The sequence below is a fragment of the Chrysemys picta genome, chromosome 11 (genome assembly GCF_011386835.1).
Source record: "Chrysemys picta bellii isolate R12L10 chromosome 11, ASM1138683v2, whole genome shotgun sequence".
NCBI lineage: Eukaryota > Metazoa > Chordata > Testudines > Emydidae > Chrysemys > Chrysemys picta.
This window is the reverse complement of record NC_088801.1, coordinates 76,470,904-76,484,221: the sequence shown is the minus strand read 5'-3', so window position 1 is coordinate 76,484,221 and position 13,318 is coordinate 76,470,904. Positions and strand designations below refer to the sequence as shown.

The following is a 13,318-nucleotide window of genomic DNA, read 5'->3' as shown; positions in this document are numbered from 1 at the left end:
CTGTGGCAATGTCGCTTGGTGCTGGGAGCTGCCTCCTCTGGACATGCTGCAGGAGCTCTGTATAACTAGCCTGGCACAGCCTTGTGCACATGCGCTGCCCCGGCCACAAGCTGCTGTCGGGCACAGGGGTGGAGCTGGTCCCCCAGTGAAAAAGCAGATACCCCATTCGCACTGGTGCTCTGCAACCCCCTGCTCTCCCACCTATGGCCAAATACTATACTACTACTCTGTTCTTCAGTCACTCTCAAAGCGCTTTACACAGGAGGGCAGTAGCACTATTTGTGCTGTACAGCTTGGGAAATGGAGGCCACATGACTTGCCCTAGGTCACCCCATGGGTCAGCTAGGACTAGAACCCAAGTTGCCAGAATCCTTGGCCAGTACGCTTTCCACTGGGCCACGCTACAGGTTCTGTAAGTCAGATTGTCTCCCTCCCACCTAACTGTATCCCTCAAGGGAGCAGGGTGGTGGCTAACCCGTGCGTCGTGCCCAGAGGCAGCCTGCTCGCTCTGTCCTTGAGACACACGGAGGAGAAGCTCCCGGAGGCACAGGCTGCCAGGGGTTCGGCGGAGCACGGAGGTATTTTTGGCATACTTTTCACCTTGAGGCAGCAGAGGCGTGTCAGTGAGGGGGAATGGCTGCCTGAGGATGGCTCCATGGAAGACGAACATACTAATTGCATGGCTGTGCTGACCGCCTGCGCTGGTGAGCTCTGGCCCTGGGAGAGCTCCTGTCCGACGTAGTATCTGGTATGAGGTGTGGGATCGCGCTGTGAACCAGTCCTATGCTCCGAGCATGGGACTGTGCTCCCACCCTCAGCAGTGTCGGGCAGCATGAACGATCTCGTCCCGTTGCTGCTCTTGAATACTTCCTAACCGCCAGGGTGGTTAAGCACTGGAATTAATTGCCCAGGGAGGTTGTGGAATCTCCATCATCGGGGATGTTTAAGAGCAGGTTAGACAAACACCTGTCAGGGATGGTCTAGATAATATAGTCCTGCCCTGAGTGCAGGGGACTAGACTAGACCTCTCGAAGTCCCTCCAGTCCAATGAGTCTATGACTGTGGGGAGTGTGATCTGGGGGGAGGGGAGACAGGGCTGACCTCTCCCCACTCTGCTAGCTGAACAGCTTTTGGGCACTGACCACGCTGCCCTCCTCAGAAAGGCTGCCAACCCTGAACCATCTAAAATCATGAGTCATCCCCCTGCCCCCCAAAAGCCCCCATGAGATTGGCCCCCCCAAATCACGAGGCTTGTGAGAAAAGCTGACCCCATATTTATAAAGCAACAGAGGGTCCTGTGGCACCTTTGAGACTAACAGAAGTACTGGGAGCATAAGCTTTCGTGGGTAAGAACCTCACTTCTTCACGCTGCCCTCCTCAGAAAGGCTGCCAACCCTGAACCATCTAAAATCATGAGTCATCCCCCTGCCCCCCAAAAGACCCCATGAGATTGGCCCCCCCAAATCACGAGGCTTGTGAGAAAAGCTGACCCCATATTTATAAAGCAACAGAGGGTCCTGTGGCACCTTTGAGACTAACAGAAGTACTGGGAGCATAAGCTTTCGTGGGTAAGAACCTCACTTCTTCAGATGCAAGTAATGGAAATCTCCAGAGGCAGGTATATATCAGTGTGGAGATAACGAGCTTAGTTCAATCAGGGAGGGTGAGGTGCTCTGCTAGCAGTTGAGGTGTGAACACCAAGGGAGGAGAAACTGTTTCTGTAGTTGGATAGCCATTCACAGTCTTTGTTTAATCCTGATCTGATGGTGTCAAATTTGCAGATGAACTGGAGCTCAGCAGTTTCTCTTTGGAGTCTGGCTATTGTGTGGCCAGGGAGGTTGAAGTGTTCTCCTACAGGTTTTTGTATATTGCCATTCCTGATATCTGACTTGTGTCCATTTATCCTCTTGCGTAGTGACTGTCCAGTTTGGCCAATGTACATAGCAGAGGGGCATTGCTGGCATATGATGGCATATATAACATTGGTGGACGTGCAGGTGAATGAGCCGGTGATGTTGTAGCTGATCTGGTTAGGTCCAGTGATGGTGTTGCTGGTGTAGATATGTGGGCAGAGTTGGCATCGAGGTTTGCTGCATGGGTTGGTTCCAGAGTTAGAGTTGTTATGGTGCGGTGCGTGGTTGCTGGTGAGAATATGCTTAAGGTTGGCAGGTTGTCTGTGGGCGAGGACTGGCCTGCCTCCCAAGGTCTGTGAAAGTGAGGGATCATTGTCCAGGATGGGTTGTAGATCACTGATGATGCGTTGGAGAGGTTTAAGCTGAGGACTGTAGGTGATGGCCAGTGGAGTTCTGTTGGTTTCTCTTCTGGGCCTGTCTTGTAGCAGGAGGCTTCTGGGTACACGTCTGGCTCTGTTGATTTGTTTCTTTATTTCCTTGTGTGGGTATCGTAGTTTTGAGAATGCTTGGTGAAGATCTTGTAGGTGTTGGTCTCTGTCTGAGGGGTTGGAGCAGATGCGATTGTACCTCAGTGCTTGGCTGTAGACGATGGATCGTGTGGTGTGACCGGGGTGGAAGCTGGAGGCATGAAGGTAGGCGTAGCGGTCGGTGGGTTTTCGGTATATATATATGCCATCATATGCCAGCAATGCCCCTCTGCTATGTACATTGGCCAAACTGGACAGTCACTACGCAAGAGGATAAATGGACACAAGTCACTTTCCATTATAACACGGTTTTCAGTTGCTTGCACTGGGTCTCAGTGAGCCTCCTGCAGTATTCTGTAGGGTCCACACAGAGCTATAAATGCATCTGAGATATGGGCAAGATGAGAATCCATCAACCATCTCCCCCGTCACCCCAAATACTTTGGGGCCAGACACAGAATGAGGAGGATAAAAGGAGTATTGAATTGCCCCATTCACTATAATGCCATCCATCTTCTGCACTGATAGAGGCAGGGGTCATGTGGGGAAAAAGGTATGACAGCATGAAATTGGAGACTACTGTAACACATACACAGATGGGCAGAATTAAGGTTGAATGGGATATCTTCACTCTGGCAGTTCCTGACTTAAGTGCATTTTTTAAAAGTTAACACTCTTGTAATGTACTTTTAAAAAGTGGAATTGGACAGTATCTCTGGGACCTGTAGCACTAATGCTTCATTCAGGAAGTTTCTGCTTGCATAATTTCAAGAACTATGGAAGACAAATCTCAACCCTATGCTGTTCTGTAGCAATTCTCCAGATGTGCATGTTTAAAACAAAATTGGTCTGTGAGAGTTTTAAGCTCCAAAGGTTTAGAGTGGTCATGTTCTTCCTCCAAGATATCCCAGCTCAAAAGCAAGCAGGCATTTCTCACCTATGTATGCACAGCAGCATATACTGAAATGGCTACACTACAACTTGTTTGGAAATGGATTTTAAACATACAAAATCACACAATGGCCATAGAGGCGTGTGCACATGCCATATTTGTGTGTGTTGGCTTCCTTACCTCAGCCACAATCTTTAAAGTTTAGTTTTTAAGACAGAGTGACAGAACTCACCCCATCCCCACTCAAAAAGAGCTAAAGGGATTTTACTCAAGCTTCCAAAGACAATCCGCCAGAGACAGAAGAATGGAAGACTTCAACCCAAAAAGATAACTTTCTGAAACACACATGGAAATCAGAAAACACAGGCCTTAAATGGAAACAGGTTTGCAAGCCTTAAACCTAATGGCCAATGCATATGACCGATATAAATTTGAGCATTATTTGTCTTTATAGCGAGTCATCGCCACACAAGCTCTCCTGTAGAGTGCATGCACCAGTTTGCGTTTATAAAAAGCCACTGATAAAAAACTTGACAAAAATATCCACCATGCACAGGAAGTTCTTAGATTCCAATCCTGCAATTCGTTAAGAATGAACAGCCTTCAGGGAAGCTCTGAATGGGCAAAGCAGCCCACCCTAACGCAACGGTCTGCAGATTCTGGGCCACAATATGTAATTCCTAAACTTACTTCTCTTGGTTGTCTATGCGTATGGCACTTTCTAGTCTAAGACAGAGAAAGAATTTTTCACAATAGATTTCAGTCTCTTAATTCAACAGCAAAGTGAATCAGTTTTCATTTTTAAAATAAGATTTACATTTTATTTTTAACCTGTACATTTTAATTATTTTTAAAATTACCCATTTTTTTCCTGACAGTTTATTAACATTAGAATGTATTGTTTAGAGGATACACCGGTTCTTTTAGTCTAAACGTAAAAGACTCACAATGCAAGTGCGACTCAACGTCCTAACAGACTGCACCAACCCCAGTAGATAAACTAATAAACACAACCTGTAAAAGGAGAGAACAGGCAGCAAGAAAACTGGAAGGAACGAGGGGGACCTTGAGAGAGAGGCGAGCAAGCATCAGCAGGACTGTAGACCACAATCTTAGGGGCTGTTAGTCTTGGAGATCGAAGGGCAGAGGAAAAGGAGAGTGGTGCAGGGATTTTACTGTTCTTGGCAGAGAGAAATGAGACCTCTAATTCAAAGAGAGACACAGAAACACATTAAAAACACCATATGTCTATTGAAAAAAAGAACAGAGTCGTGAATGTAAATGAATTCTCAATACCCTTAAAGAAAAAGAAAAGTTGTCTCTTGACAATGGTAACATAGCTCACATGCTTTGTTAAATACATCAATTTCATAATCTTGTCATCTTAACCGTCTACTTTTATGTTGCCCCTCTACAATTTTAAAGTCCCCAGATGAACAGCTTAGACTTGAATAGTTCTTACATTAAAATGCTGTTAAACAAAAATCATTTCATAGTAATAAATGTACCAATATTTTTCTCAAATGTTTCAAATATAATTTCATAATTGCACTTTCCACATTGCTTGCCAGCCATTAATACAGTAAAACAAGCCTTTTAAGCACACACTGCATTTTCCTGAAGTACTTAATTGATATTTTGAGTTAATAAACCCCAACATTAAATAAATGTTGTAAGTAAATGCACAAGTGTACACCATTTCCTAGGTAGTTGCTAAAATTAACTGTGATGCTTTGCTTTTCTTTGAAGGAAGTACGCATCAAAGATGAAAAAAAAAAAAAAAAAAAAGGAGTCCGGTGGCACCTTAAAGACTAAGATTTATTTGGGCATAAGCTTTCATGAGTAAAACACCTCACTTCTTCAGATGCATGGAGTGAAAGTTACAGATGCAGGTATTATATAATGACACATGAAGAGAAGGGAGTTACTTCGCAAGTGGAGAACCAGTGCTGACAGGGCCAATTCAATCAGGGTGGATGTAGTCCACTCCCAATAATAGATGAGGAGGTGTCAATTCCAGGAGAGGAAAAGCTGCTTCTGTAATGAACCAGCCACTCCCAGTCCCTATTCAAGCCCAAATTAATGGTGTTAAATTTGCAAATGAATTTTAGTTCTGCTGTTTTTCTTTGACGTCTGTTTCTGAAGTTTTTTTGTTCAAGAATAGTTACTTTTAAATCTGTTCTAGAATGTCCAGGGAGATTGAAGTGTTCACCTACTGGCTTTTGTATGTCACCATTCCTGATGTCCGATTTGTGTCCATTTATTCTTTTACATAGGGACTGTCCAGTTTGGTCAATGTACACCGCAAAGGGGCATTGGGTTGGGTCCTCTGATGGTGTCGCTAGAGTAGATATGGGGACAGAGTAGGCAATGAGGTTTGCTATAGGGATTGGTTCCTGGGTTGGTGTTTCTGTGGTGTGGTGTGTAGTTGCTGGTAAGTATTTGCTTCGGGTTGCGGGGTTGTCTGTAAGCAAGGACTGGTCTGTCTCCCAAGGTCTGTGAGAGTGCGGGATCATTTTCCAGGATAGGTTGTAGATCGCTGATGATGTGCTGGAGAGGTTTTAGCTGGGAGCTGTATGTGATGGCCAGTGGTGTTCTGTTATTTTCCTTGTTGGGCCTGTCCTGTAGTAGGTGATTTCTGGGTACCCATTTCGCTCTGTCAATCTGTTTCCTCACTTCCCCAGGTGGGTATTGTAGTTTTAAGAATGCTTGATAAAGAGCTTGTAGGTGATTGTCAGGGGGATTGGAGCAAATTCGGTTGTATCTTAGGACTTGGCTGTAGACAATGGATCATGTGATGGAAGCTGGAGGCATGTAGGTAAGTATAGCGGTCTGTATAGGAAACAGATTGACAGAGCGAGACAGGTACCCAGAAATCACCTACTACAGGACAGGCCCAACAAGGAAAATAAAGAAATCACTCTAGCGACACCATCAGAGGACCCAACCACATCAGCCACATCATCAAGGGCTCATTCACCTGCACGCCTACTAATGTTATATATGCCATCATGTGCCAGCAACATCCCTCTGCCATGTACATTGGCCAAACCGGACAGTCTTTACGTAAAAGAAGAACACCTGGAATTGACACCTCCTCATCTATTATTGGGAGTGGACTACATTCACCCTGATTGAATTGGCCCTGTCAGCACTGGTTCTCCACTTGTGAGGTAACTCCCTTCTCTTCATGTGTCAGTATCTAATACCTGCATCTGTAATTTTCACTCCATGCATCTGAAGAAGTGGGTTTTTTACCCACGAAAGCTTATGCTCAAATAAATGTTAGTCTTTAAGGTGCCACTGGACTCCTTGGTTTTGTGGACACAGACTAACACGGCTATCCCCTGATAAAGTAACTTTTTTTCATCTAAATACCTAAAAGACTGTTTTACTATTGTTTTAAATACCTAAAATGTGATCCTTTATTCTGGTACTGAGATCTCTTCATATTCATTTCCATTCTGGCCAAAGCCAAGCCATGTGGAGTCCTGCGGAGCCATACCACAATCGTGTCTCCTTTATACAATCACCCACAGCCGCTCACTGTAGCCAGCTGGGGTGAACTGGAATTGTATTTTGGCATCTTTTAGTTTTGATCAGGTGTCACAACCCATCCCAAGCTAAGTATGCCACTTACACAGCACTTTTTAACTGCTAACAATTCAGACTAAGAATAAAGGCATTGCCAGAAACATACAAGTCTGTATCATTCACATGATAAACAGCTCTCATTTGGACTTTCAGCATCAACTGCAATTTTGTTTTCTTATGATTTAATATAATTTGTTTCCAATATTGAAGGCTCCCAGACAGCTACTTCCAAACCAGTTTAAATTTGGCATGCTCAGTTTTTATAATCCTTCAGAAGCAATGCAAGGGAGGCTCAGCTGGTCTTCCCTAGCAAGGCCAATAGAAGCAACAGACTGCTTTGCTAGTGAGTCTGCGGGTATGATCAAGAGGGATAGGACAGAAGGAAAAGCAAGGAAAGAAGGGGAGAAACACTAAAAAGCAGAGGATGAAAACTGCACACCATAAGGCCCTGCACCTAGAGTACAGTTTTTGGTTCCAGATAAACAGGTACGAACATTTGCTTGCATTTACAGTGGAGTTAATCAACTAATATTAACTGGAAACTGATTAACCCAAATTACAACATGTCAAAAACCTCTTGTCTAGACAGGACCATGGCAAGAATATGTCAGAGAACAGACTAAAGCTAAGGGGCCCAGATGAACCAGTGCTGTGACAGTACATACTGGTTTGGTACAGACCCCTTGCTGGCCAACTACAGCTTTGAACTTTCAGTCCAAGGCTTCTGGTGGGGAACTCCTCTCTAACATGCTTCTTCTGCTTGTCACAGTATCTATAACACTCTCTTGCATCTGAAGAAGTGCGGTTTTTACCCACGAAAGCTTATGCTCCCAATACTTCTGTTAGTCTTAAAGGTGCCACAGGACTCTCTGTTGCTTTTTACAGATTCAGACTAACACGGCTACCCCTCTGATACTATAACACACTTATCACTTAACATGAATGCCTGCTGAAAGCCTGGTAGGACTAATGGAAAGAACATTCACTAGATACAGAGGAAGATGCACCCAGCCCTCCTCAGCAGGAAAGAATGTCCCCTCCACCTGAGACAGCGGAAACTGTGATACAATAATATACTCTATTTCCAAAAAAGAATGGAAAGGGAGAAAGAGCAGCAACAGAATGTACATATTTTTAGAAGAAACATAGGTCTTGTGCCTTTTGCTTCTTTATTGTGAAAAACTAGCGCCTGATGTTTTTATCAAAAAAGGTCTCTTTCTACTTCTTACAGTGTTAGAAATTAGACTCTGTCTAGAATGGAGGTGGTGAGAACTGGGGAGTTGGAGTAAGGCCTGGTCTACACTTAAATGTTTTACTGGCATTGCGTTCTCAGGTTTGTGATTTTTTGTTTGGCCAACAAAACTATACTAGTTAAAGCCATAGCGTAGCTACAGTTATGAGAGTAGATGAGACCACGCTACGGTTTAGGTTATTTGTTTTTGATATTTTCAATATGGCTAAAGGGGCTTAAATTCAGGCTTAAGTGATGACGTAAGAAGCAACAAGAGAGTGCGAGATGAGCTAGGAAGAGGGCAAGATTTGTATACACTTTGTTTAAAACCCCTTAGTTTCAGCTAACATACATGAATGTCTAATTGGCATCTTGCATAAATGAAGGCTCCCAGCCCTTTAATTGAGGCAACAGAGATCGCCTCCGTCCTGCAGCAAAACCAGCCGTGGCAGCCCAGAGACTGTTACGCGGGAGGGACTTGCCTGCTTAATTCCATACCGCCCTTTATCACCCCTCTGCCCCAGCAGAAAGCAGCAGCCACGGGCCCGAGCCCGGGTACCTCCCTGCAGGGAGGGGGACATGAGCCGGGCCCGGGCTCCCCCAGGACCAGCCCGGCGGGAGTGGGGCCCCTAATAACCCGCAGCTCCTGACCTTGCGTCTCGGGGGCGGTCTCGGCGAGGCCGCTGGGAGCCGGTCTCTGCCCGGCGCACAAGGACTTCAGCATCTGGAACACGGCCAGGGGCGCCACGTTCATCCGCAGCAGGTCCAGCAGCAGCCTGCGGGGAGAGGGCGCGGGGTCAGCAGCTCGGACCGCGCGCGCGGCCCTCCCTCGCCCGCCATCGCCCCCCTCACCTGAACACTTCCGGGTCGAGACCGATCCCCGCCGCCTGCGCCAGCTCGAACAGCTCCGCCTCCTCCGCCGTCGGCAGCTTCCGCCGGGACCGCACCGAGGCCCCCACTTTGCCCAGGGCCGCATCCAGCCCCGAGTCCGCCCCGCCACCGGCCAGGCCCTGGTCGGACATTCCCGGCACTGACCAGAAAGGCGCTTACCCACAGCAGGCCGGCAGGATCGAGCTTCTGCCCCCTGCCCCTGCAGGAGAGAGCGGTGGGCAGGGGGTGGAGAAAAGCAGCCAGGCCGGGGCTCCTTTGGAGCGTGGGCCTGGTGCCATGGTGGGTACTGCCCAAGGCCAACCATGCCCGTGGAGAATCCGGAGAGGCAGTGAAAACCACAGAGGCCAGATCATTCACACCTAGCAATCAGTGACCAAGAGGAAGGAGATTTTTTCCCCACCTGTCTGCAGAGAAGCAGAGCAAAGCCCCAGCCTGAGAACAAAGGAAAAGATGTCAGGTGAGGGGTTAAGTGCTGGCCTCTGGAGAGACACGGGGCTCTGACCTTGGTCTGACAGAGACAGAGCCAATGGCGGCCATAGCAGCGTGGCTGGTGATTGCACTGGCTTGGCCAGGTGGATGACGTCTCTGAAGCTTTATTTCTCTCTGCCAACCTAAGGAATCCTGCTGCTGTCTTTGCTTGACTAATAACCCCTATTCCATTATGAAAGGGCTGCCAGGTGTCACTGCAGATACTTGCTGAGGGGCACTGGTCCCTGTAGAGTGCGCAAGCCTCTGACGTGGAGCCTGTCTCAGTTGGACTCACTGGGCAGAGCTGCTGGTATGAAATGGGAGTGTTGGAGCCAGAAGTAGAGTCTCAGAGGCAGTGAGGCCATGTGATCGACCCTCCAGGAAGAGTGAGACCCCCTGGGCGTCTGCCACACAGAAGGGGCTCTTGTGGGGGCACAGCACAGATCCTCTGGATCCATGACCAGGACACAGAAGGATGAGGTGACGCTGTTGTCATAGTTGGGGCCTATTAGGCTCAGAGCTGAGGTAGGCCTAACTATGGGAAAGTGGATGGAAAGTTCTGAAATGGTTTAATCACCTGCAATAATAAACACCGAAGGGAAAAGGTAACGAAAGTCCAACTCAGCCTGTTACATGAGACTGTTTATAAAAAAAACAGTAAAAGTGAAAAACAGAAAAACTAAATGAGTCTAAAAAAGCAGGGCTTTTCTGATGCACCTGAAGGATGGTGTTGAGACCATCTCTGGTAAACAAAAAGAGTTGGGAACCAGAAGTTAAAGGGCCAAAAATTGGAAGTGAGGCCTAATTGGCAAACAGAAGAACGAGAGGATGGATGATTCTGTCCATCACCCTCTTTCAGGGCCCTTCAAAAGATACTTTGTGGGGCAGGAACCTGTGGAGGGACTGTGGGATTTCCAGAGAGGGGCAACTGTCACCGCCACCCCAGGGACTTTGTCCTTCACCCGGGGATCTCAAAAGTCATCACATCATCATGAAGCCCAGACCTCTGCACAACAGTGGGGACACCCAGCCAGCACTGCCAGACCAGCAGACACACCAGCTGGAGACACGTGAGATCCTGCTCTGTCTCCCCTTCCCTTGTGTGGTCAATCTACCCCCACTATTTGTCATCCTGTCTCTCTCCCACGCTCTTTCCTGGCTTTCCATTTGATCCTAAGACCAGCCACCCACACGGCACCAGCACAGAAAGAGAAGACGGCCCATCCGGCTCTGCCCTGCCTAAGGGACACTGGAGAGGAGAGGGACCAGACCTGCCAGATGATGTCCCAGACCACAGACCGGAAGAGGAGTCTGAGGCCTGGGGTAATGGCTTTCATGGCTGAGCTGCCAACTCGGAGCATCCGTCTGTGACTGACCTGCCGGCGGAATCCTGAGAACATCAACAAAAGCCGTATTTCCCCCCCCCCCCGCTCTATTTCTCTACCAAATTAAATTTGTTGTGTCCTGGATGATAACCAAGAACACAAAGAGCCCATTAAAATCAACAGTGGACACTGACAGCACATTGGCTAAGAAAAACAAACACAAAAGGATTTGGTAGAAGAGATTTCTATATATAGGAAAATAGCATTTGAGGTTGGGGACCAGGTTTGTTAATTGATGTGAGAAGAAGAACAAGGAAGGGGGGGGTCATATCCTAATTACCGATTATATGTAGCTAGAAAGTTACAAATCACATGAATTAATTCTAGCAGAAGTTCTAGGAATATTATTATATAATCTTTTGTGAGTTCACTGAAATGTTTGGTTAATTAACTCTAGTCTGTGTCATCATTTTTTTCATCTACAGTAACTCCTAACTTAATGTTCCTGAAAAATGCGACTTTAAGCGAAACTATGTTAAGCTAATCCAATTTCCCCAGAAGAATTAATGTAAATGGGGGGGTTAGGTTCCAGGGATTTTTTTTTTTTTTGCCCGACAAAAGGCATTATATACATTTTAAACAATTTTAAACAAGCAATTTAATACAGGTATTAAACAGGCTGGCAGCCCCCCATCAGCTCCCTTTCGCCCCCCCAGTGCCTCCCACCCGCTGGCAGACCCCGCAGATCAGCGCCTTCCCCCTGCCTCCTGCCCGTAGCAATCAGCTGTCTTGTAGCATTCAGGAGGCTGGGGGGAGGAGTGAGGACAAGACAGGCAGCCTCCCCCTTCCCTCCCTCCCCTGCCTCCTGAACGCTACAAGACAGCTGATCGCTGCAGGCAGGAGGTCGGGGGAGCAGGGGGAAGGCGCTGATCCGCGGGGTCTGCCAGCGGGCGGGAGGCGCTGTGGGGTGGGGTGGGGCATAGGTGGGCTGCCAGCCGTGGACAAAGCAGGCGGCCAAACGACGTTATAGCGAAGCATTGCACAAATGTAAACGAGCATGTTTGTAATGGAGCAGGGATGTAAGATCGAAACAACGTTAAGTGAGAGGACGTTAAGTGGGGAGTTACTGTATTACTTTTCAGAGGTGCAGTGTGAGCCTGCAGGAGGCAGGTGCATGTGCCCTGCCTCCCAGAGGGAATCAGTCAAGACAAAAAGAAGTGAGAGAGAGAGAGAGAGAGAGAGAGAGAGAGAGAGAGAGAGGAGCTGCACGTTTGTGTAGTTGTGATGTTTCTGACACATGTACATTGTAACTGAACAACCCAGTTTGACAGTTTAATAATTACATTGTTAGGATAAATATTTTCAATTTCTTGAAATGATGCAGTTGAAATACAAGTGATGCTATATAGAGAAGATAAACTTTAATGTAGATTTGAGTGAACAATCAAAAATAAATGTAAAGAATTCCATTGATAAAAATATGGTTAGATGCTTGTTTTTGAAATACTGTTGAAATGGAAATTAAAATATTCTTGTATTTCAATCTTGCATAATTACATTTTCTAAATTAGAACAATTTCTCATTTTTGTTTCTCTCCATATTTTCCATTGAGGTTTCACAGGGGTAGAAATTCTGACAGGAGTGACTGATTCCCGTCTGTCACCATCCGCTACCCCGGGACAGGGGACGGGGTAATCTGAGGGGCAGCAACAACCACTAGCTGCCGCTCAGTATTTCTTACCAGTCTCGCCCTGCGCTGGGAGCCGTCTCACACTGCACAAGGGAGGAGCAAGGGAATAGGGGGAGAAGCTGCCTGGGCTCCTTCCAGCAAGTGGGTTCCATACATCCAGCCTGGGCCCATCGGTCACACAGCCCTGGGGCTGGGCTCTCACTCCATGTCCCCTGGCCCAGCCACCAAATCCCCTTCCCCAGCTCTTCCCCACCCCCGCCACACACACACACGCACGCAGAGCGACCCGTACAGCAGGGCCCCGGCGCTCTCACTCCTGCCCCCCTGGGACCGTTTCACTCCCCTCCGTGGGCAGAGACTCCCCCAGGGCAGGAAATGCCGGGACCTTCCTGTCGCTCACTGGCCCTGTCGCACTCACTGGGCTCCTCTTCCCCCCTCTGTCATTTCTGCCAGGGGCTTCCTCCTTGGGGCCTCTCTCCCCTCCCTCTTCTTGCATCCCCCCCCCCCCCCCGCATCTTCGTCCGGTGATCTGGGCTCTTCCCTTCCTGACCCTCAGCATCCACCCAACATTGCACCCACCCATCCACACCCCAGCCCCCACAGCCCAGCAGGCAGCTTCCCCCTTCTCTTCCCCTCTCGCCTCCCCCAGCTCACAGGTCTGGGGCTGGGAACTGAGAGGGGACAGGGCGGGGGGTCAGACAGGTGATGCCCTTTAGACCATCCCCCGGGAACAGGCCTGGGGGCTGGTCAGCGCTGGGAGGGCCAGTCTCTGCCGCGGGGTCACTGTCAGGGACACAGATTCCCTCCAGGGTTGCCAACTTTCTGACCAAACGAAACCGAACCCCC

At 48.0% G+C, this 13,318-nt stretch overlaps 1 protein-coding gene and 1 long non-coding RNA gene across 2 annotated transcripts; both read right to left on the bottom strand.

Annotated features, from left to right (window-relative positions):
• Positions 1-4,429: 4,429 nt before the first annotated feature.
• On the bottom strand, positions 4,430-7,649 carry LOC135974416 (uncharacterized). Its single transcript, XR_010591668.1, has 2 exons — positions 6,683-7,649; positions 4,430-4,475 (listed from the first exon to the last, which is right to left on the bottom strand). It is a non-coding gene; the product is annotated as an uncharacterized LOC135974416 (long non-coding RNA).
• Positions 7,650-8,135: 486 nt separating this feature from the next.
• LOC135974415 (mitotic-spindle organizing protein 2-like) lies at positions 8,136-9,162 on the bottom strand. Its single transcript, XM_065562239.1, has 2 exons — positions 8,950-9,162; positions 8,136-8,873 (listed from the first exon to the last, which is right to left on the bottom strand). The coding sequence occupies exons 1-2, from the start codon at positions 9,117-9,119 to the stop codon at positions 8,561-8,563; spliced, it is 483 nt and encodes a 160-aa protein (XP_065418311.1). The 5' UTR covers positions 9,120-9,162; the 3' UTR covers positions 8,136-8,560.
• Between the last annotated feature and the right edge of the window lie 4,156 nt (positions 9,163-13,318).

Bases quoted from the DNA above. Each gene is read 5' to 3' on its own strand.
- LOC135974415 (XM_065562239.1), bottom strand. From the start codon at position 9,119: ATGTCCGACCAGGGCCTGGCCGGTGGCGGGGCGGACTCGGGGCTGGAT. The intron at 8,874-8,949 runs GTGAGGGGGGCG...CTCTCCCCGCAG, and splicing joins CTCGACCCGGAAGTGTTCAG to GCTGCTGCTGGACCTGCTGC.